At 40.1% G+C, this 24,306-nt stretch overlaps 1 protein-coding gene across 3 annotated transcripts in view; it reads right to left on the reverse strand.

Moving 5' to 3' along the window:
* LOC124134620 (purine nucleoside phosphorylase-like) overlaps positions 1-24,104 on the reverse strand; it is a 54,877-nt gene extending 30,773 nt beyond the window's left edge. The window contains exons 1-2 of one of the 3 annotated variants that reach the window (XM_048397505.1): positions 6,842-7,021; positions 4,186-4,242 (exon numbers count right to left, since the gene is read on the reverse strand). In XM_048397505.1, the coding sequence (XP_048253462.1) occupies positions 4,186-4,242; positions 6,842-6,993 (209 nt within the window). In that variant the 5' untranslated portion in view covers positions 6,994-7,021. Of the gene's footprint in view, positions 1-4,185; positions 4,243-6,841; positions 7,022-24,063 lie in introns of those variants that run through there. The other 2 variants (XM_048397506.1, XM_046499589.2) reach the window with 2 other exon arrangements.
* Between the last annotated feature and the right edge of the window lie 202 nt (positions 24,105-24,306).

A 24,306-nucleotide genomic window follows, 5' to 3' on the forward strand; every position in this document is an offset into this window, starting at 1 on the left:
AGTTAAAGGGAAGTGATATGGTAGTCCAGGCTGACTGACAGTCAATATACAATGAAATGTTGGTGAGGATTAACAACAGGGATTAGCGCCTAAAACGTAATGACAATTAAGTTATGGAGACATGGCTACAGGGTAATTTGCCCTTGGAGTCAAATGTACTGCAGACAATGGTAGTCATAAATCAGTCGCTATGACAGAGCTATAAACAATATATTGTCATTAAACAATATCACGTGACTAACCATGGGTCTGGGTAGGACTGTGGGAACCCGGGTCCAACTCCGGACCCACCGGACCCGAGAACCCGAGTTACCCTTCCCAGCCCTAATGTCTAACCTCCTTGACCATCATGAATACGGAGAAGTATTATACAAAAGGCAAACGATGGATTAAAGTATCAACATGTCCAATAGGCTTAAATAAAGTGACTGTGTAATATTGTCTTGGTAAGCTAGGAGAATGTTCGACCAGTGCTTTACAGGGTCACTGACCGCAATCTGAAGCACACTGACCCAGACGCACTGATATGTTATCATCACAAGATGAACGAAGAGGAGATGAATCGCCTCATTGTATGAGAATACCCCCAGTTCCCAGTACCTCCAGCTTATCATAACATTAACTCAACAGAAGACTTGGAGGTCAAAGTCTGTAGCGAGGGTATTTGTTTGCTCATGCTATCAACCACTTGATTATATACAGGCAGCCATTATCAGTCAGAATATTGCTGACTTTCAAATTAAACAATGCTGACTCAACAACATAGGCCATTTTCACTCACAAAATATTTCTTTTTGGATAAACTACTGAAAACCATATCATTGTACATTATATGCTTGTCGTAAAAGGCGACTAATGGGATCGGGTGGTCAGGCTCGCTGACTTGGTTGATGCACGTCATCGATCCGAATTGCAAAGATCGATGTTTATAATATTAATCACTGGATTGTCTGGTCCAGACTCGATTATTTACAGACTGCCGTCATACAGCTGGAACATTGCTGAGTGCGGCATTAAAAAACAAACAAAACAATTTGCAATAATAATGAATATGTATCAGGCTCATTATAAATATTGAAAAATTACACAAAAAATAAGAGCCAAATTGCGTCTTAATTCAGTTGAAATAATGCTAACAATTACTTGAGAATCTACGAGGAGTTAATCTTCCCGGGAAAGGGAGTTAACTGAATATAAATGTGTCAATCCTAGCTGAACTAGGCTGTAATTATGGAGTTATATTTTAGGGCTGGGACGATTCACCAGCTGTGCGATCTGATACTTATCACGATACCTTCCTCACGTTCTGATATGTGATTGCATGTGCTCTTATCCGTGGTGCGAAAGCCATCTTTTACATAGAGAGGATGCCGTATACCTGGCACACAGATGACTTGCAGCTGGCAGAGTGAAGTATGGCACGACAAAGGAAAATATGTATGTTTTCACTATTAACTCGCAGTACTGATAAGTGTTATAGCAAACATTTAAGGTCAGATTCGCTATTTTTTACTTAGTGTGTGACTGTGATCGATACTTGTATTAAGAAATAAAAAATCGCGATACATTGATGCATGGGTTTATTGTCCCAGCACTAATATTTTGGCTGGGCTAAAAACGAATGCATAGTCCAGTCAAGATAGCGTTACAAAATTGACATCCAGTTCGTTAACCGCAGTGCAGATTTTGGTCGATTGCAGGATTTGCAAAACATATGTACTGCCAACTCGGCATCAATAGATATTTTCCTAATCTTTTCATGTTTTTAATCAAGGTGCTCACATGATTTGATCTGCCAAACAGTATGGCAGATTGAGGAATTTTTTTTGCAGCCCAACAGGTAAGTTACTAGTCACAGGCAGGCAGGCAGTTATTTCGTACACAGCGTGAGTCAGCTTAAAGTAGGAAGAAGGCCGAAGTGATGCAGGTCTTGGATGTTTACCACGTCAGTGAAACCCAAGAGGACAGGTATGGTGCTGACAAACCAAGAAACATAATCGGGGCGAGCCAGGATTCAAACCCACTATTTGTAGCACCTGAGATAACTGGGCCACAGATGCCCCCTACATAACTATAAACATTGATATGTTATCAGTCATAAAACATAATAGGTTAGTCATAATGTCACATGTACAGGGTGTGCCTATGACGTCTTAGAACACACCTGTTTTTTTCCCAATGATCATTCAAATGGCTCAGCAATAAGTTATTGTTAGATACAGCGTATCTTTTTCCCTAGTGCTTTGAGACAAACCATATATCTTATCTTTTTCTTTGAAAGGCGGAGTCTGACGATTGTTTTGTGACCCACAGCACATGCTGGAGTGTGCAATTTTATTATCAGATTATGGGGTGTTGACATGAGACCAGGGTTAGAAATTGGCACTAGTCCAGTAGTCCTTGCAAAACTGCCCAATAGTAACGGTATCATAAGGACAAGTAGAAATTTGCCATTTTTAGGGGTTTTACTATATGTTATCATTATAAGGACTAGTGGACTGAAACTGTTAGTTTCTACTGCTGGAGACTAGCCTCAAAAGGTGTTTTATGCCGCTTTTAGCAATATTCCAGCAATATCACGGCGGGGGACACCAGAAATGGGCTTCACACATTGTACCCATGCAGGGAATGGAACCCGGGTCTTTGGTGTGATGAGCGAACACTTTAGCCGCCTCGCCTCAAAAGGGTTGGGGGATTCTTGAGTGTGCATAAGCTCCTTTCAGTGATCTTTCCTTTCTACACACAATGTCACTGAATAGACCCAACAATATTGAGAGTTTGCAGTACTTATTAACAAAACATAACCATGATAACCTGCAAGTTAGTTTAAAAAACACTTTCAAAAGTTTCTATTACTTATACCCAACATGTGGATACAATGTATTTTCATTAATATTTGTCCAGATTTTTTACTATTTTGTGATACAGCTTACCATGCTTACTAATGCTTTGTCATGGTGTAACTGATTGCAACGTTATGGAACACAGCAATATTTTTCAAGATATTATTGATGAAGTGAGTTGGGCTTGACACCGCTTTGAGCAGTGTTCCAGTTATATCACGGCGGGCCAGCTTGATGTGGGAGGAAAGACCGAAGTGATGCAGGTCATAGACATTCACCACTTTGGTGAAACCCTCAAGCACGGTAAGAGAGAATCAAGGCGAACCGAGATTCGAATGCATGATCATAGGTTTCTTGTGTGCAAAAGGGATGCAGCTCTACTCATCGAACTGCGGCGCCTTAGACAAGAGACTTGCATAAGATGACACCAAAATTTGTTTGTTTGTTAGTTTGTTTTTTAACGCTGCACTCAGCAATATTCCAGCTATATGACAGTGGTCTGTAAAATAATCGAGTCTGGACCAGACAATCCAGTGATTGACATCATGAGCATCGATACACTCAATTGGGATCGATGACATGAATCAACCAAGTCAGCTAGCCTGACCACCCGATCCCGTTAGTCGTCTTTTGCTGACACCCAAAACATAACATACAGGGCTGTAATGATTCACTGATACCTACGATGTCATTGATACATCAGGTACAGAGGTACAGACGATAAAACTGGAAAGAAACTGACGGAGATCGTGAGATCTCAGGCGATACTCAGCTCTTATAACACAGTTAGGAAATATTGATTTATTCTGAGTATACCATATCTCAACAGCCTGTAAATAATCAGTACTATGGCTTCGTAGGACACCTTGACACACAATGAACAGGGCACACTTTAACCCTGCCATTGTTGATGGGCAATAACTGCCTGACTTCCCCTCTACAGGCGCACGCTCAGGGCAAGCTTTGATAGGAATTATACAGCATAAAGTTTGTATGTATTCCATGCCTCAAGGGTGTAAACAGATATACTGAAATCTATGCGATACATATGACGAATGTAGGTAGGTATCATATGGCCAAACATGGAATTGTACTCAACTGTATTTGGGCCTAAGCCCTTTCACACAATGAATACATATTTCACGTTTGATTTGATATGAACTATGAAGCATTGGCCATTGGGTACGGAACTATTCTGTACAAGGAGCAGTACTGACTACATAGTACAAAAGCATGTGTGTTTTGTTTGTTTGTTTGTTTGTTTGACACGAAGCCCTGACCACATAACCATGACAACCACATAACCATGACAACCAAACCCAAGCATCGACACAAAACCTACCTCAGGGTCAAGCATGATGTGCCGTCATCATTGTTGTTTGTGTCGACTACATACGACCTAATAAACAAATCACAGTGTGAACACAATGAAAATTAAATGATATTTTCCCACCATCCATCACCATGACACTTACCTGGCGGCAGGAGGCCAGACACCACTGACAGGAGTGATATAATCTATGACCCAGGTCAGGAAGGATTCACACAGAATACATATGACTGAGGCAGTAGAGGTGAGACACATCTTGTCATACTGTTGAAGACCAGATTGTCACCCTCACAAAGGCTACAAATATTTTAGGGGTTTGGAATGACTTACGAGGTTAGAAATTAACACGAGCCTGCTAGCCCTGGCCTAGTACATATTCCTTCAGGTTAGTTCAAATTTCCAAGTCTCCCCATCGTTTTAACATTAGAAATTTATTAATATTTTATCTTGACCCGGGCTAGTAAAGATTTTTGGTTTAGTTCTAACCCTGATGTGAGTGAGTGAGTTGGGTTTTAACAGTATTCCAGTTATATCACAGTGTGTCAGCTTATATGTGGGAGGAAAGCCTGAAGTGATGCAGGTCTCAGACGTTTACCAATTCAGTGAAACCCACTTCGGTGCTGACAAACCTAGAAACATAATCGGGGCAAACCGGGATTCGAAACCACAATCATAGGTTTCTGGCGTGCCCAAGGGACGCAACTCTGCACAGCGAATCGCGTCACTTTAGATGACTGGGCCATCCCTGCCCCCACCTCTCACCCTGATGTCTTACCCGCAAAAACCACACACACAATTTCCCAATTGTTTTAACATTAGAATGGTATTTTATCTTTACCCAGGCTAGTAAAGATTTTAGTTCTCAACCTGATGTCTTTCCTACAAAAGCCCGGGCCGTCGGGTAGCCTAGTGGTTAAAGCGTTCGCTCGTCACGCCGAAGACCCGGGTTCGATTCCCGACATGGGTACATTGTGTGAAGCCCATTTCTGGTGTCCCCCGCCGTGATATTGCTGGAATATTGCTAAAAGCGGCGTAAAACCACACTCACTCACTCACTCACTCACTCCTACAAAAGCCACAGAAAACACAATAAAATTAGTTCAATCCATTTTTATTTGCCTGACCATTCTATTTTTGTTAGATTAGCAAAATACAAAAGATACAACTACAAATAGGAAACAAAAAAATAACTGTTTTCATGGTTAACTTTGAACCTAATTGATCAAATGCATCCAGAAATGGGCTTCACATGTCAGGAATCGAACCCGGGTCTTCGGCATGACAAGCGAACGCTTTAACCACTAGGCTACCCTACCACCCCTGCTTTAAAAGAGCAAAACGCCTTCTCTGAAAGTGGTTAACATATCTTGACCTATCTAAATAATTTCAAGGGCCCTGTAAAGTGGTGAAATGTTGTGGAGTAGTGTACAGCAAGAATTAGTAATTACTTTAAATAAAGGCCAATATATTTCTTGACCAAGAATTCAGTACATTTAATATTACTGTGCTTGCCCTGAAAGCAACATATTCTTTTTCTGATTCCCTTCTATACATTTGTGCGTACTGGATGCACATTTCTGCATCACATAAAATCCCTGATATGTTTGTTTGTTGTTTAATGCCGCACTCAGCAATAATCCAGCTATATGCAGGGTATGAAACTCCCCAAAATTTCAGCCAGACCACAGGACTGGCTAGCTGAAATACTTGCGACCTCTTGTGACCTCATTGTCAGTGTTGAAATATATTTCCCGATAATAACAAAATCAGTGTAGAGGCAGATTGTTTATGCTCATCCCATGTTTTGTTAGTGTTTGTGGTTTAAGTACGCACTAAATAATATTCCAGTCATATGACGGCGGTCTGTAAATAATCATGTTTGGATGAGACAATCCAGTGATCGACATCATGAGCCTCGACCTACTCATTTGGGATATGGTGATATGAATCAAACAGGTCAGCGAGTGTGACAACCCGATCCAAGGCGTCATCACACGTTGTATAATTATAACAGACACACCGAGGGTCATTGTCAGCATTGTCAAGTATATTGTGGTATTCAAACCAATAACATTCTGAAATACATGAATGGGCATGTTTCGTTTTGAGAATAAATTGAATCATTTTCATTTAGCCATCACAAATTCATAGTAAGACATGTTAAATTTCAAATAAAACTTTAATTTAAAAATAATAATTAGGATCATTTTTGTATTTAATACGAATTAAGCACCTTTTGAATATGTCTCAATAAAACACACCCCACAGTCGAGAATGAACACAACAATATAATGACAATTCCAATTGTTTATATACTTTATTTTGTAGTTATGTTATGTAAAAAAACACAACCGATCATCTGTCATTAGGGAAAATGAGAACGATCATTGATCGAAAATGGATAACCAACGAGCATGTTATCGTAACAAAAGCTGTTTAATTATTTATTTAATCAGTCGGTGTGAAACGCGTGTTATTTCCCACGCGTGATAATACACAACAAATGCACTGACAAAATAACAACATAAAAGATCATGTTACAAAAACTCTCACGGGGATGAACAATATTGTATACGTGTAAAGATGGTTGTTGAAGCGGAACCACGTCATATTATGTACGTTCGTTTCGTGTGTCTGCAAATAAATTAATTTCTTGTTAGTGTGTTACCTGGTCAGAAGACTCTTTGTTCTCATTTCATCATTTTCACTGTGTTCGACTCCGCTGACTTCGTTTGACATCTTGATATGTTGGACGTTTTGCAAGACCGTATAGACAAGGCGCTTATCTAATGTTTGTGTGTACTCGAAATCACATACCATTCACATCCACGAGCAAAAATCCGGAAGAAGACATTAGCCAATCAAATAACGCTATTCTTACACGCCTTCAAATAGTCACCACTCGCCTCTTTCCGTAGCCTGCAGTCCGGCTTGTCCCGGAATAACACGAGTTGGTCACGAATGGATCGTGACGAATGGAATGGATCTAAATATGGAAAGCCCGGCTGTATTCCTAAGGACTAACAACATTTGTGACCTGTGACCAAGAACTTGGTTCCTTATCTTGGTTGTAGTATTTCGCCTATTGAGACACAGGCGCGTATTATTATGCGTATCGCCACCTTCATTTGAATTTTATTATATGATCATATGTCATTAATTACTTCAGTAGTGATTACTCGAGATGTGAAACTGATCGACGGATGTTAGTGTACATTACCATTATCATGTTCAGACCACCTTCGAAGGAAAGATTAACAAACAATGATGTTTTGTGGGATATAATGGCAGAGTGTGGATGGTGCAGGCGGAGGCGATTAGAAAGGGCCTACCGCGGACTAGAAATCGCATACAGACCCTAACGCGGATCAAGTTGACCCTCCCCCGGACATGGCAGACAGGACCCTCAGCAAAGATACTGATTGTAAACCATGTTTGCTACCCCTCATGGTTTACTCTCCCTGCGGTGATCGCTGGTATTCTGAGGGATATCAGCAATAACCAATGATTTTGTTTTTGTTAATATGTGTGTTTTGGTTTTTTTTCAAATAATTTATTTTCCCTTTTTTCTATTTCATTCCCAACCAGATCTATTTTCCTCTCCATTGCTTTCATTAACGCTACACAATACTCTGGTCAACGGAACAGCGTGTCACCAATCACACTATCCCGGGGAACACACAAAAACACGTGGGGACCGAATATTTCATAATCGGGGATTTTATCGTAAAAATTATATTGTCCCAGAAAATGCTTGAGAAATATAATTATGCTATATACTTACGAAAAACCTGAACCAACAAAATGTTGCAAGATGTTTTTCTTCAAACATTCAGGTTATAGTTTTAATTAAAGATGTCTGGTTTTGCAGCCGTAGCTGAGAAAATATCCATTCTCCACGCAAAATCCCAGCTCATGATGTCAATGACTTTATTGTCTGGTGCAGACTTGATTATTTACAGACCCCCGAAAGAGAAGCTGGAATAGTGCGGCGTTAAGCAACAAACAAACAAACCGAACATATTGCATATCAATATACATTCAATCCCACGTAATGCACTCCGTGGCCCGCAGCCGTCGTATCGTCAGCAAACACCTTTTTTAATCCCATGCCAAATATTGTTATCCTATTCGGTATAATATATTACATAGCTGCAGACCCGTGAAGATTCCGGGATAGAAAAGGTCTTCAGCAACCCATGCTTGCCGTGAAAGGCGACTACCTTGTTGTAAAAGGCGACTAACGGGATCGAGTGGTCAGGCTCGCTGACTTGGTTGATGCATGTCATAGATCCCAATTGCGCGGATAGATGCTCATGATATTAATCACTAGATTGTCTGGTCCAGACTCGATTATTTACAGACTGCCGTCATATAGCTTGACTTTTGCTGAGTGCGGCGTTAATCAACAAACAAACAAACAAAACATAGCTGCACATATCACATTACGAGGCTAAAGTACTCGAGCGAGGTGTTGAATACAAACAGTATTATCTAGATCCTACAACCAAAATATTTTCCTACTGAGGGATAATTGACATATGGTCAAGTTTTTAATCAGGACAATCCCACGATCACCACTATGACGTGCCCTCATTGTCAATGACAAGTTGAAATATGACCTTTTTGACGTACTCAGCAACCGACTAATTTTTATGTGATCCAGTTATACAACGACGAGCCTGCCGTCGACTTCACATGTACCTGTGACTAGGTCTAGCAAGGTCACTATGTCCTTACTGTCCATTAAATAGAACAAGCTGAACAAGAAAACCTTGGTTCCAAGACAAACGTGTTATATTTGTGTTCCAATAAATGCAGAAATATTATTTAAAAACGACCAGCAAAGTACTTACACAATCGATTGCACCATATGCAGTGTAACGTGACTATAGAAACGTTAAACTGCCAAATACACTGATCTCAGAATTTGAATTAAGTGCAGCCACTCTTTCCTTTTTCAAGATACGGGGCGACGTGTGTCCACAGTAACTCGACGATAGCGTGTTCAGCATAATATATTCGTATAGAAAAAAAATCACACCACTATCTAGATGTATAGAGGGGTGTGATGTTTTTCTATACGAACATTATGTTATATACGCTATCATCGAGTTTCTGTGGTGTCCCCCCGCCGTGATATTTTCTGGAATATCGCTAAAAGCGGCGTAAAACCATACTCACTCACTCGAGTGCGTGCGTCCGAGTTGTCAAAATGTCAAATCTCTGTGCAGAGTTGCGTCCCTTGGTTACGCCAGTAACCTTCCCGATTATGTTTCTAGGTTTGTCAGCACCAAAACCGTGCTCGTGGGTTTCACCAGAGTGGTAACATCTGAGACATGCATCACTTCGGGCTTTCCTCTTACATCAAACTGGAATAACGGTGTAAACCAAACTCACCCTTTCAAGATACAAGACGCTTTATTTAACGCCGGCTATTTCGAGTAACAACGCAATATTGGTTCTTATGTGTTATTATTCCAACAAACCGGTTAAATAAAAAGAAAAGAATAAAGCCCAAATAATAATAACAGATATGCTAAGGATGAAAAATATACAAGGTATTACAGTAATTCTCACTGGCTCTAAATTCATATGGTTTAAACAGTTTTGCCAAAAGAGAACGCTTCAGGTTCAACCAAAGGATATTACCACTCTTTCAATGACTGAGCGAGTGAGTGAGTGGGTTGGGTTCGAACCCACAATCATAGGTTTCTGGCGTGCCCAAGGGACGCAACTCTGCACAGCGAATCGCGGCGCCTTAGACGACTGCATGGGCCACCCGTGCCCCTCACTTTGAATGTTTTAAAATTGTATTTCCACTTCACTCACCCACACGCCCCCATGGATTTTTTACAGCATAGAGAACTGTTCCACAATCAAACGAAAAGTCTAATAAAGGCCGAGTTCAATGTACGATTCCGACTATAGAAAAAAATGTGTTTATGAAACTATCCAAAAGTGCTAGCTGTTCGCAAAAAGGTGATCGTATGATCCCGGAAAGGATTTTGCCGTATTTATTTATTAGTTGCGATTAACAACTTTTGGTTTGACATTTTGGTTATATTATGCCAGTGTAAACTACACCTAATATTGTTAGCTAACTGTTCCTCTTATTCTTTATGGATAGACAGGTTCCCATATTTCGGGGTAAAATCTTGATTGTCATATCGCAGCTCAATAACTGCGAAGAATCTCTACGTTACTCCTATCTGCATGTATTCATTAAGCGCAGGTTAAGACTCTGACTTTTCAACTTTTAGTTATGGTAAGATGTTTTACCATATTAAGTCATTGTATGGCGCTATGCGCCGTGCTTTATTTGTTTTTGTTTTGAGAAAGTTACATGCGGATGAATAATTGTTAGAGAGAACAAATTAAGATTTTAAAAAGATGTCTCTGTCTCACAGATATATAATGATATGTGTGCGTGCGAAATGCGGAAATCATTATGAAAATATTTTTGTAATCATTCCTACCAGTAAATTATTACACATAACACGTTTGTGATAGTCGGGCCCAATAATCGAAGGGAGAGAAAGCTCTGTCACGGGGAGAGGCGGGACACGTTGACCCAGTTGCCGGGTAGCGAGGTGTGAGCGCTTTCGTACAGCGCGAATGATTAACAGGAGTAAACAAGGATGTTATTCTCATAGAGTAGTATGATTCATGTTGTATAAAAACTTCGCACTCACAACATTGTGGGTTTTAATTGTAACAATATCTGCAGGTCTCCTCTGAACTAGTTCATCATAAATTAAATTATAGTACAATGTAATTATTACTTTGAAAATATTAATTATGAAATATATTAATAATTTTACCACTGTAGATCTACAAACATTGTTTATTGTGTCACTGTCATAATTGTTCGTTCTGTTCTAGACAATGCAACACATGTTGCTAACATACTGTGCCAACAGAAGTGTGTTATGTCATTCTATTCGGTTACAATTTTAAACATTTATTATGTTTTCCACTATGATTGTGTCAGCTCAATACCACTTGTTCCTTGAAAAGAATAATAAATGTTTCAGAAGTGATTGATGTGAGGGGGCACGGGTGGCCCAGTCGTCTAAGGCGCCGCGATTCGCTGTGCAGAGTTGCGACCCTTGGGCACACCAGAAACCTAAAATTGTGGGCTCGAATCCCAGTTCACCCCGATTATGTTTCTAGGTTTGTCGGCACCATACCCGTGCTCATGGGTTTCACCAAAGGGGTAAACGTCTGAGACCTGCATACCTTCGGGCTTTCCTCTCACATTAAGCTGACACACCGGGATATAACTGAAATACTGTTAAAAGCGGCGTTAAACCCAACTCACTCACTCACTTATGTGAAAACATAATACTGGTTTTCATGATATTTTTCTTTTCTATATTTATATTACATATGTATTAAAACTCAGATGTGCCACATTCCCATTCCTGATTGCGAAAGGTACCACATACAAATTACAATTTGTTTCGCCTTCTGGATTTCGTATGTGCCCTTGGTGATAGTATAGGTACTTGTAGGTATGTATGTATAGGTAGGTATGCTACAAAGTTTCTTTGCGCCGTTTTAATCGTCTGGATCAAAGTGGGGCGGTCGGGTAGCCTAGTGGTTAAATCGTTCGCTCGTCACGCCGAAGACCCGGGTTCGATTCCCGACATGGGTACAATGTGTGAAGCCCATTTCTGGTGTCTCCCGCCGTGTATTGCTGGAATATTGCTAAAAGCGGCGTAAAACCATACTCACTCACTCACTCACTCTGGATCAAAGTTATCTTGTAAACTATATAGATTTGGTTCAGATTTCTGGATGTGTTTAGGTTTGTTATTTTACAAGCGCTTCGAGTAGTTTTAACCATTTGTCGCAGTATCCCGTTCATGGACGGATGTGCACAGTACGTGTGTGCGCTGGTTTAAACGTCTTGAACGCAACAGATTATTGAAGTCAATTAGGATAAATAAATATTCCAACAACAGTAACTTCGAAGACAGACGAATACAGGGATATGAAATCATTGACATCGTTCAGCGCAATAATACAACACAAGACACAAAAGTAGTCCGCTAGTCGGCGTGGCCTAGTTCTTACAGCTTTATGGAAACATATGCATAAAATATATTGGTTAGCCAATCAAATGAAATGGAATCATTTGCAATTTATTTTTTGTGATATATACTGCACTCGCGAGTTCAGCTATAACATGCAATGTAAACCTTCACGATAATGGTTCAAGCTAGGCTAATTTTCATTTTTTTTCAAACACCGAATCATTTACTTATTTTGTCTGTATGTTGACACGTTATTCTACAGCATATTCTACAGACTCTACTCTTTAGAAGTCTGTTATATTATATATTGTTGATATTATGATTTACATTATGCTTTTTTAGTGATCGAGTGAGTTTGGGCAAACCCTGCTTTAAACAGTATTTCCGTGATATCAGAACATATCAGCTTAACGCGGGAGGACCGTTCCAAGTTCGTTGATGCAGACCACTTTAGTGAAACCCACGAGCCTGGGTATGGTGATGACAGATCAAGGATCATGCTCAGCGCTTATCAGAGGACCCTGGAACTGCTAAGGGACGCAACTCCCGGCGGCCAAAAACAACATTTGTTTAGGGTTGTGATCATTAGATCAGAGCTTGCTTTCGATTGGATAAAACACACAAGAAGGTTACGTATAACATTGTCACCTGATTCACTATCAGTGATTGTTTTGGTGTATTATCGACCGATATTAGCCTTATCTCCAATCTCCCAGACTTTCTGTCGCCAAAGTTTCTAATCTGAGAACAGTGAAACCTCGGTAATCCGGACGGTACCGATACCATAGAAATCGTCCAGATAAACAAGTTTCCGGATTACCGAATCTTCTGTACATAGTAAAACGTTTCTGGAACCATACAAAATCACATGAATAAAACGTTTTCAAAAGCATTTCTGAAATATTTTACCTAAACATTTTTGTAATGTTATAACCAAATGTTTCCGGAAAATGTTTCTAAAACGTTTCTGGAACCATACAGTGTCACGTGAAGAAAACATTTCCGCAACATTTCGTAAAATGTTTATGTTTGTTTTGTTTATTTGTTTATTGTTTAACGCCGCACTAAGCAATATTCCAGGTATATGACGGCGGTCTGTAGATCCGGGGTAGAATAGGTCTTCAGCAAGTTGACAGCAACCCATACTTGCCGTAAAAGGTGACTATGCTTGTCGTAAGAGTGACTAACGGGATCGGGTGGTCAGGGTCGCTGACTTGGTTGATTTTTTACAGACCGCTGTCATATAGCTGGAATAGTGCTGAGTGCGGCGTTAAACAACAAACAAACAGTAGTGTTTACTAACTAGTACAACAGTTACATTGCTCCAAAACTATAGCGATGTTTAACTCGGTTTCACTCGGAGTGTGTCGTTAACCAATGCGCGTATTCACACTAAACTGTGTAACGCCAGATCGCTAACATACCACCACTATCTACCGTTCGATTGGATAAAACATATACGAAGATTACGCATTATCATCATCACCTGATTCACGACCAGACATTGTTTTGCTGTGCTATCGACCAACATTATCCTTATCTCCGAATTCCTAGACTTTATGTCGCCACAGTTTCTAATCTGAGAACAGTGAAACCTCGTTAATCCGGACGGTACCGAGTATCAGGAATTCGTCCTGATTAACAAATATCAAGATTACTGATTTTGTTACGTAGGCAAGTCACTTTAATCAGTGAGTGTAGTTTGGCGCCGATTTTAGGTACATCCCGGCGTGTGACACTAGAAATGGGCTTCACGCATTGTACGCATGTGTTTACCCCAACACAAGTAATCAAATGTAGGGGCGGTCGGGTAGGCTAGTGGTTAAAGCGTTCGCTCGTCACGCCGAAGACCCGGGTTCGATTCCCGACATGGGTACAATGTGTGAAGCCCATTTCTGGTGTCCCCCGCCGTGATATTGCTGGAATATTGCTAAAAGCGGCGTAAAACCATACTCACTCACTCACTAGTTCTGAAAGGAACGATTTCTAGCTTAACCCCTGCGTTAATTCTGACTCGATCGCCGAATGACGAGGGCGACGCCATGTTTGTTTATAAACAGTGAAAGTAGTCCCTACTTGACCTTTGATATTTGCATCTCTATCCGCATATGACCCCAACGGATATCGTCTTTATCCGTTGGCTTTATCCTGCCGAGAAACCTACCCATCATATATCATCTGACCGCTTTTACATTATGCTTCCATTAAATCTGTGTTTGAACATGAGACATACGAGGGGTGTTCATTAAAGATTTCCCCTGACCCACTTCCGATGGACCTAGTGGAATGAAACTTGGCACAGGTATTAGTCTTTCTCCACATAGGAACCACCAAGAGTTACACACTTCTCCAATCGTTTTATGCAACTATGGAGACCTCGCTTGTAAAAGCCCTCATTTTGCGTCTCAAACCAGGACTTGACTTCAGTAATCAGTGTTTCATTATCTGTGAAACGTTTTCCCTTCAAAAATGACTTCATGGTTGGAAAGAGGTGGAAGTCAGATGGTGCAAGCATGCCACGCCTCTTAAGCTTGATAGCATCCCGCAATTTCCGCAGCAGTGAAGCATAATAATCTCCTGTAATTGTGGTACCCTTTGCCAAGACATCCATCATCACTACTCCGTGCTGTTCCCAAAACACCGTGAGCATGACCTTGCCTGCAGAGGGTTGGACACGTGCCTTCTTTGGGGGTTGTGACTTCCATTGCATCGACTGAACTTTAGTCTCAGGATCATAGTGATGGACCCATGTTTCATCCTGTGTGATAAGTCTGTCAAAAAAGTTTGCCTGTTTTTTTTGGCACATGTCCAAAAGATCCTTTGAGCAATTGACTCGTTCCTGCTTTTGGAAAGGTGTGAGCAACCTGGGAATCCATCGTGCAGACACCTTATGCATGTTCAAATTGTCATGGATGATTTTTTCCACAGACCCTACACTGATCTTGACATCTTGTGCTAACTGGCGAACAGTTATACGTCGGTCTGCCAAAATGGCGGTCTCCACTTGATGGATAGTGTCCTCATCAATGTCTGAATGGGGGCGACCAGGAATGGCAGCGGTTTCCACAGATGTCCGACCACACTTGAACTGGCGATGCCAGTGTTTAACAACGTCATATGATGGGGCATCTTCCACATAAGTTGCTTTCATTTCATCGAAGGTTTCTTTTGGTGTGCGACTTTTCAAGTATAAATACCTAATCACTGCTCGGTATTCTACTGGCTCCATTGTCACACCCTACTCGATCATAACACCTGTAAAAGTGGTAAGATTAATAGTTCGGTGCTGCAAATTCAGACATAACCCATAGATACATGTATCATTACACATGTGAAATTTCAACCAAATATGATAACCCTAAGTCTTTAATGAACACCCCTCGTACTTAACATTAAATGACAAATCCCTTCTACGAGTGATGTGTAAGTTTAGAATGTCTTTTCATTGTATTTTTAAATACAAGATATTAGGAAGAACAAAGACAAAGACTATATATTATTTGTACATATTGTAAGTCTGGGTCAACTGAAGAAGAGTTCCATGTTCTGTTTATCTGCGATGCCTTTGCTTCCCAAAGAAAAAAACATTTGCCCCATTTAGAAAATACATACGTAAATCGCCAAGTAATGTACAATTTACTCAACACAAATGATGTACAAACTATTAACCAGTAGCCGTCTTTATCAAGCACATTTTCTATAATATTTCAAAGAGTTGTTAGTTTTGCATATGCCCTGTCAGAGTAAACTGTTTGATGTTTGAAGAAGAATTATTTAAAAAGTTCCCCCAGGTCGTTCTTTGCAGTCAACTCCAAAATCAGATAATGTACCTGGTTGGCATCACCCAGGGTAACAAACGGGTAACATTGTCCACAATAGATAGCTTTAATCTATATTGCCCAAGTGCTGAACACACCCATTCAGCATCCATCTCAATTAAACATTGCATTAGTGACCTGTAATCCACAATGCATCGATTCACAATAGGCACTTACGGACACAGTTATCCTTGTGAAAACGGCGGCGTTCGTTGTTCCAGTATCTATTGATTGAGTGACGGAGAGCAATGTTAAGCAACCGTATTGATGACACATGACTTGGCAAACCTAGACTAACTTATTTACATTATCATACAAAGGATGAAAAAGAGAAGTTAGGGTATTTGTTGCTGGACTGCTGTAGAACTTGGCGAGTGGCATTCCGTATGACAAGGCGATTCAACAAATGAGTGAGTGAGTATGATTTTACGCCGCTCTTAGCAATATTCCAGCAATATCACGGCGGGGGACACCAGAAATGGGCTTCACACATTGTACCCATGTCGGGAATCGAACCCGGGTCTTCGGCGTGACGAGCGAACGCTTTAACCAATAGACTACCCGACCGCCCCTTCAACAATTGTGATGGTTGGGCAATGGGCACTTGCTGTTTTTTTCTCTTCACGATATTTCTGGAAAGTTAAAGATTCGAGGTCTGCCCTAAAAGGACAAGCTTGAAAACTTGTAAATATTTTCTGCTTTTTACCCATTTCATTATCCATGAAGGAGGAATCAGATCAGAAGTCTTCTCTGAATGAACAGACCGCCATATACATGGAAACATTTTGCTTTGTGTGGAACATTTGCAGAAGCCAATTTCACCTCACCTCACCTCATAATATCAATCACTTGTTTGTCTAGTCGGCTTGCTTATTTACAAGTTAATGTGTCACTAAAGTTTAAGACAACCGGGTCTTGAACAACGTGTAAACGACAGTGGAACAAATGAGATGGAAGAGGCTGACCTGCACCAGCAGCATGACCTGTTGTTTTAAAGTCAATATTTGTGTAACATTCTATGGACGAGGAGTTAAAGCAATCAATGGCGTGTGTTTAAGTAGCATTGTATCAATAGAACATTCAAGATACTTTCTGTTCGTCATTGCACCTGTATGTGGTACATACAGGAATATGTTATTTGTCAAAGTGGTAATGTCTGACGTCATTGTTGTGTTTGTTGGTATAGTGATTCAGCACCCTGTGTGCTAATTGATAATGTGTGTGCCATATGTCGTCTGGTCAGACTTGTGTCAAGTATTAATGAATAAAGGCAGGTGCTCTGTCGCTAACGTTTTATCATTTCACATGAATCATGTACGAGGGATGGCTGAAACGTTCTGATCCTAACAACAAAGGATGTATACTACACCCTTAAGTATTAAGTATTAAGTACAATATTTTCCATGCCTACAGGCTGCATTTGAACCAAAATTAAAACACAACCAGGCAGCATATTTCTTCAGGCATCAAGGTGACTACGTATTGTCTGTTGATGGAAATGGACAAAACTGGCTACCGTGCTGTCATCCAGTATCTCCAACTGAAAGGGCTAACTCCAACAGGCATCAACGCGGACATGGTGTCATCTTGAGAGGATGATGCTCCTTCAGTTGCCACTGTTAAGAGGTGGGCAGTGAAGTAAAAGAGGGAAAGAGAGACGTTCGAAGATGATCCAAGATCAGGACGACCTTCAACTGACTCCATTAAGTGAGTGAGTGAGTGAGTTTGGTTTAACGCCGCTTTTAACTGTATTCTAGTTATATCACAGCGTGCCAGCTTAATGTGGGAGGAAAACCTGAAGTGATGCAGGTCTCAGACGTTTACCACTTCGGTGAAATCCACGAGCACGGGTATGGTGCTGACAAACCTAGAAACATAATCGGGGCGATCCGGGATTCAAACCCACAATCATAGGTTCTCTGCGTGCCCAAGGGACGCAACTCTGCACAGCGAATCGCGGCGCCTTAGACGACTGGGCCACCCGTGCCCCCTTGAACCATTAAACTTAATCCACACATTTCAGTCAAACAGTTACACAAGCGAGGAAGATAAAAATACAAACATCAGCTAGTGACGGGTAAAGACTTAACTATCATTTCTTAAACATTTATTGGTTATAAACCATGCGTTTTGTGTACAAATATATTCCAACACAAAACATACATTGTCTTCTCAGTGAACTTTAGATGACGTCTACTTTCATTTTTACCAAATTGTCCTGAATCTTGTATATTCATTATCTTTCTAAATGTTTCTAATTAAACAAGTAATTATTTGTTTCAGTATTTTGCAGAAACAGAGAAGGTTTAGAACATTTTAAAGGTATCAATTTATCTGCTGTGTCTAAAATTCAAACAGCCTGTTCTTTGTATGTGTGCACAACATATGCATTGATTTAATGACAAAGTGTAATGCATATACTGTTCATTGATTATATCAATCACACACACACACACACACACACACACACACACACACACACACACACACACACACACACACACACACACACACACACACACACACACACACACATTTCACTCTTGTTTTGATGATTTATTTATTGTGCATAAATGACGAAATCCTAAAGGATAAAATCAACACCTTACTGGAATGAAATGAAATGAACATATTAACTTTATCAGATCACGAGATGAGATGAGTATTTACATGTTATCATGAATGATTAGTTTGACTAGAAAAGACATATGTCCTAAATATCTTATTTTTATATCTTGTGTTAAATGAGGTCTTCAGCAACCCATGCTTGCTGTAAAAGGCGACTACAGTAAAGTACGGTTATAACGAACTCAAAGGGACTACTATTTTTAGTTCGTTATAACCGTAGTTCGTTATAAACATATATACAACATAACTACAGAAAATAGTCGGGTCCAAAAAAGTAAGTTCGTTATATCCGTCAGTTCGTTATAAGCGTGTTCGTTATAACCGTACTTTACTGTATGCTTGTCCTAAGAGGCGACTAACGGGATCGGTCGGTCAGGCTCGCTGACTTGGTTGATGCATGTTATCGTATCCAAATTGTGTGGATCGATGCTCGTGATGTCAATCACTAATCGATTATTTACAGACCGCCGTCATATAGCTGGAATATCGCTGAAAGCGGCGTTAAAAAACAACAAACAAACATGATATATGATGGATAAAATCAACATATCAATACAGTTAATTTCTGACATCTGTCTAGACGTACAATAGTCACGATTCTGAACTTTCCAAACAGAACTACCTGTTTTCAAATACAACTCGTCTAATACTGAATTTGTTTTAACTCAGACATAATTAAAACCACTAAATACATAGCTTGGGTGAAGGGTGGCGATACCGTCAATTATTCATCATCCACTGCCAGTCGGTTTTCAGTTTTTACTGCACTGGGAGTTATCATGTGGTCATGGATTTGTAAATTTGAAATCACGACAGAACGACCAGGCTCATTTGCCAGACATGACGGGATAGTTTGGCTAAGATAACAAATTTGTCACCGTTTGTCCCGCTCGCGTGCCTTGTTGACATCAACGTTTCTGATGAGCTATCCAGCCTTCATCTTATGCACACCAAGCCTCGCTTTCAAAACGGAAGTGGCAAAGTGTGAAAAAGGTCTATCAATGCACATCGATGTTTTGTCCATTATTATTTTCAAATGAATTCTAAAGACGGATTCCACTGGTTGTAGGGACCATGCAAACAGTGCATTTTCAACGTAATGTTTCCCATCGCATCTAATCAGTTAAAGAGGAATAGACAACAGAGCTATGAAAAGTCTATACAAAGAACCTGGGTGACTGTATTTTGATATCACACCAACCCATTACGGGACCAATCTGTGTGCATTTCTGACAACAATGTACACGTTGTATTGAAAGCATTATCTGAGTATCAGTAACTTACATCAATCTCATTTAAATCAGACCTTAGTTCTCGTTTTCGCTAAACAAATATCTGAGGACATCCCATTAGGGGTCACGTCAGAACGACCTTTCATCCGACCAAACAGAGCGTCGTTTACCAGATCATGAAAGTGACAGTCGGAATGTGATTTCTAATCATACAACCTCGAAACTTTAACACTGGGTATTCCGAACGATAGTTACAGGCTTAACGAGTGAATCCATACAATCTAGACCATCTATTAGCAATTCCAGAATGATCTTTTGTTCAGGTTTCATTTCTTTTTGATCGAGAACTTGTCAAAATATGTTTCGAAGCGTAGTGGCAAATTTGAAATTAATGCCGTAAAGCACGAGAAAGCTGCCTTCTGATTGGATAATGTCGACTTCTTGTCAGTCATTCCATTTTTCGGTCAATGTTCGCGCAAGGTCGGTCTGACGTGACTAGTAATGGGATGTCCTCAGATCTGATTTGAATGAGATTGCAGTAACATAGAATAGTTAAATGTATTGTGTATCATCCAGTCATTGTTAAGCACGTGTACACGTATAAACGCTCCTAAAAACACACACATTACATACGCTTATCTATGCAAGTACAGATCACAATGCCCTTGTGGCCACGTCGGATCATAGGTTTACGGACGTCACACGTTTTCGGACGGCCATTTTTGTCGCGATTACCCGCGCGATAACGGGGGTGAAACATCACACAGACAATGACCCATTTACAGACAAATACTCATTCGAACTGGGTTATGGAGCAGAATAGTTATATAACATATAAAAATACAACATACAACTCTCTATATAAGATACAAATACATATACTAAAAATAATAACTGTTAAAATGAAGTTGCAGTGATGATTTACGAGTGCATAGAAATCTCGGTCTAACGGAAATATTTTGAAGTCTTCCTCGGCCTAGGAAGCATAGGATGCAATACAACTTCATTTAACAGCTAATGTATTCTTTATGTCCCCTTATAGTGGCTTGAAAAGTTCCCAAAACATCACGTAATATATTCAATAAAAATCAAACAACTGAAAATATCGGGGTGAAATAATAGCTCTGTGTCCTCTTTACTGCTGTACAATATATAAATGGGAATGGAAAAGAATACGTTGCATACAATTATTTAAAATACCTGTTTCGTCTAGTTTCAACCCAATGCAAAGGCAGTTCAGGAAAGGGAGGTATGAGTTCAGTTCTTCTGAATCATCTCAGAAGAAGAAACATGAACATTATCATACTATGTTTGCCTTGCATACATGTACATCAAAGACTATTTTGAGAGTGATTAGAAAATAATTTTAAAAAATAGGTTATTAAAATGGAATCATTTTACAGAAACTTTAATGCATTGATGTCTATCTGACTGCGGAATATTATGTGTTGGTAGTGAGTATTAAGAATTTGCTTTCACTTTGTGTCAGTTAATTCGAGTATGAACCTCCATAGAGTGAGGGCCAAACTGTATCGACGTCGGAGCTTGCTTGTTACAAGTGAGTCAATTCTTATTTTTTTATATCACTATTTTGTACCTGGAATGACATAGGCCTATATCTAGACACAATTTTATTAAGTACGTGTGACTTCATGTTTACACTGACAGCCATACAACAACCATCTGGATTCGCGGAATAAAATAGTTCCTCAGAGAGTTGACGTGAGAGTATGTGTGCTCATTGCTCTACTGGAACATTTGTTGTAGTTTGTGTCTACCAATGTATTCAAATAGCATCATTATTGGATGAAAAGGTGTGTTAAGTACGACCTCAGTAAGTCAGTCACAATGACAGCACGTCTTAATACATATACATCAAATGCAAGACGTCAAAATGGCCGACACGATAAACTTGACAGGAGAGATTTCCGAAGCTGTTACTGAACCTGTGGCGGTTACATGTGTTGGTCATCATGGATCAGTTGGCCGATCATTGAAAGGTGATTTTAAAGATGTGTCGAGTAGATACTAAGGTAAATTCGTAGATTGCTGTTGGCTGTCACTGTCATTCAGACACGGATTGAATCGATACTACGATAGTTGGGAAGTGCATTTCTTCGTATTGTTAATTAGGATAGGTCGTAGCGAGGATGTTCGTAAACGATCATACAGACAAACTCTCTGATGTTTCTCAACGTATTCTAAAACGCCGAGCTCAAGATTAAAGTATCTGAATGATCAGAACGCGTCTGTATGTTTTCGTGCTTGGAAATTCCCAGTGTTTACGTCATTTCAAGAATGCGGTCTCGTGACAAACGTATGAATGTCAAAGTGTGTCCTTTATACAATAATGGACGCCAATATCGCGGTCACGTGACCGACCTTTCGTCCAATGGAAAAGCCGTATATCGTGTAACCAAATTGAAAAATTATATAACTATGAATGTCTGAGTACCGTGTCTAACACTTCTCGTTCATGTGCCTCCAGCATTTTGTAGCATAAATATCTTCTCTTCAGGAAGAGATAAAACACAAAACGCCCCTTTTAAATTCTGAAAATCCATTTGTCCAGAGACACTCAACCGTATTGACAAATTTTGACATGCAATTTTCAAATGTACAAAATAAGAGAGTGAGTAAATAATGTTTATAGCCGCATCTCAGACATGGTACACACAAAGAAAAGAAACATCGCTATCGTGTGGAAATTGGGAGTGAGTGAGTTTGGTTTAACGCCGTTTTTAACAGTATTCAAGTTATATCACGGCGTGTCAGCTTAACGTGGGAGGAAAGCCTAAAGTGATGCAGGTCTCAGACGTTTACCACTTCGATGAAACCCAGGAGCACGGTTATGGTGCTGACAATCCTATAAACATAATCGGGGCGAACCGGGATTCGAACCCACAATCATATGCTTCTGGCGTACCCAAGGGATGCAACTCTGCCACACGTGCCCCCTATCGTGTGGAAAAAAGTAAAAATTGTACTCAATGGACATTTCCACTTCTTCTTATGGGCTTTAACCTTTTCACATTAGGACCGCCCCCGTGGTCTTGTGGTAGAGCGTCCGCCCGGAGAGCGGAAGGTCCTGGGTTCGATTCCCGGCCGCGTCATATTAAAAGACGTTAAAAGATGGTACTCGATGTTACCCTAGCTTGTTGTTGAGGGGCTAAAACAAGGACTGGTCAGCTCGGAGTCAGTATACTGAGTGTCTGAGTGGGGTATTCATGTTAAACTGCGGCATGGTATCTCAGTGAGCTAGCACTATAAATCGGCATCACTCCGGACTAGTAAAAGCAGTCACACACACACGTGCATGCACGTCGCTATACAAGTGCAATATTCTTGGACGCGACGTTAAACCCAATTTCACCTCCCCTCACCTTTTCACATTAGCTTTTCCATTTAACCCGTCAGGGCAAAAGAAAGTATACACTTAAAAACTGAATGTTACCAATAAATAACAAACGTTATCAAAAACGTTACTAGGCTGCAAACTTAAGACCCCCAAAATATGATACCCTTATCAAATACACCACTCTCGAATAACCTTTTTTTTCTCTCCATTTTTAGCCATCATCAAATTAAGGTGTGGTTTGTCGAATTTCAAGATGAACTTTAACTAAATGTATATTAAAGATAATTTCTCCGCTTACAAGTGAAGCGAATGAGTAAGTCCACCGGGCCATCCTTGCCTCCAGTAACCGCACAACTGATAAATGGATTACGTTATGAAAAATGTCTCAACGAATCCATGAGAAATTATTGTCACATGAAATCGCGATGTGACCTTAAACTGTCCCTATAAATGTGACTGAAGCATGCAAACTTCCGAACGTTGTCATATACGTAACTAATATGATTTAGCATGAGTTTAACAGTAATTGCCGATATATGAATTTTCGCCTTTTTGAAAGGGTTACTGTGTACGGTTGGCTGTGAACGAGGTGACAGGATAAGAAAGATCATAAGTTATCATTTCTTGTTTACCGCAAAACACTCATAGAAACTTTCACTGCAAGAATGTGTTGATTGTTTAAGGACCAACCACTCTTTTTGACATGTTCTATCTACGGTATTGTCAAGTGACACAAATTCGATCGACATTTAACTTAAATCCGCCATATTTTGATTATAATTCTCGCGGTGCATAACGAGAAATCACGGTACCTGCAGCTTTGATCTTCTGCCCACATCCTTTCGATCGCTTGCACCTGTAAATGCTTATCAAACGTAAGTTATAGATTATATTCAGCATTCAATTCATTGTTAACCTCAATGCAACCCTTATAAAATAATAAAATAATAAAATCAGACGCTGTAAATCGATGCGACGCCTGTCGCCTGCTTGTCTACTTGCGATGACTCGTCAAATTTTCTCACTATGGAAATATGAGGGCTGTAGACAAAACA

This window comes from Haliotis rufescens, unplaced genomic scaffold, assembly GCF_023055435.1.
Source record: "Haliotis rufescens isolate VD_foot unplaced genomic scaffold, xgHalRufe1.0.p SCAF_17, whole genome shotgun sequence".
In the NCBI taxonomy this organism is placed as follows: domain Eukaryota; kingdom Metazoa; phylum Mollusca; class Gastropoda; order Lepetellida; family Haliotidae; genus Haliotis; species Haliotis rufescens.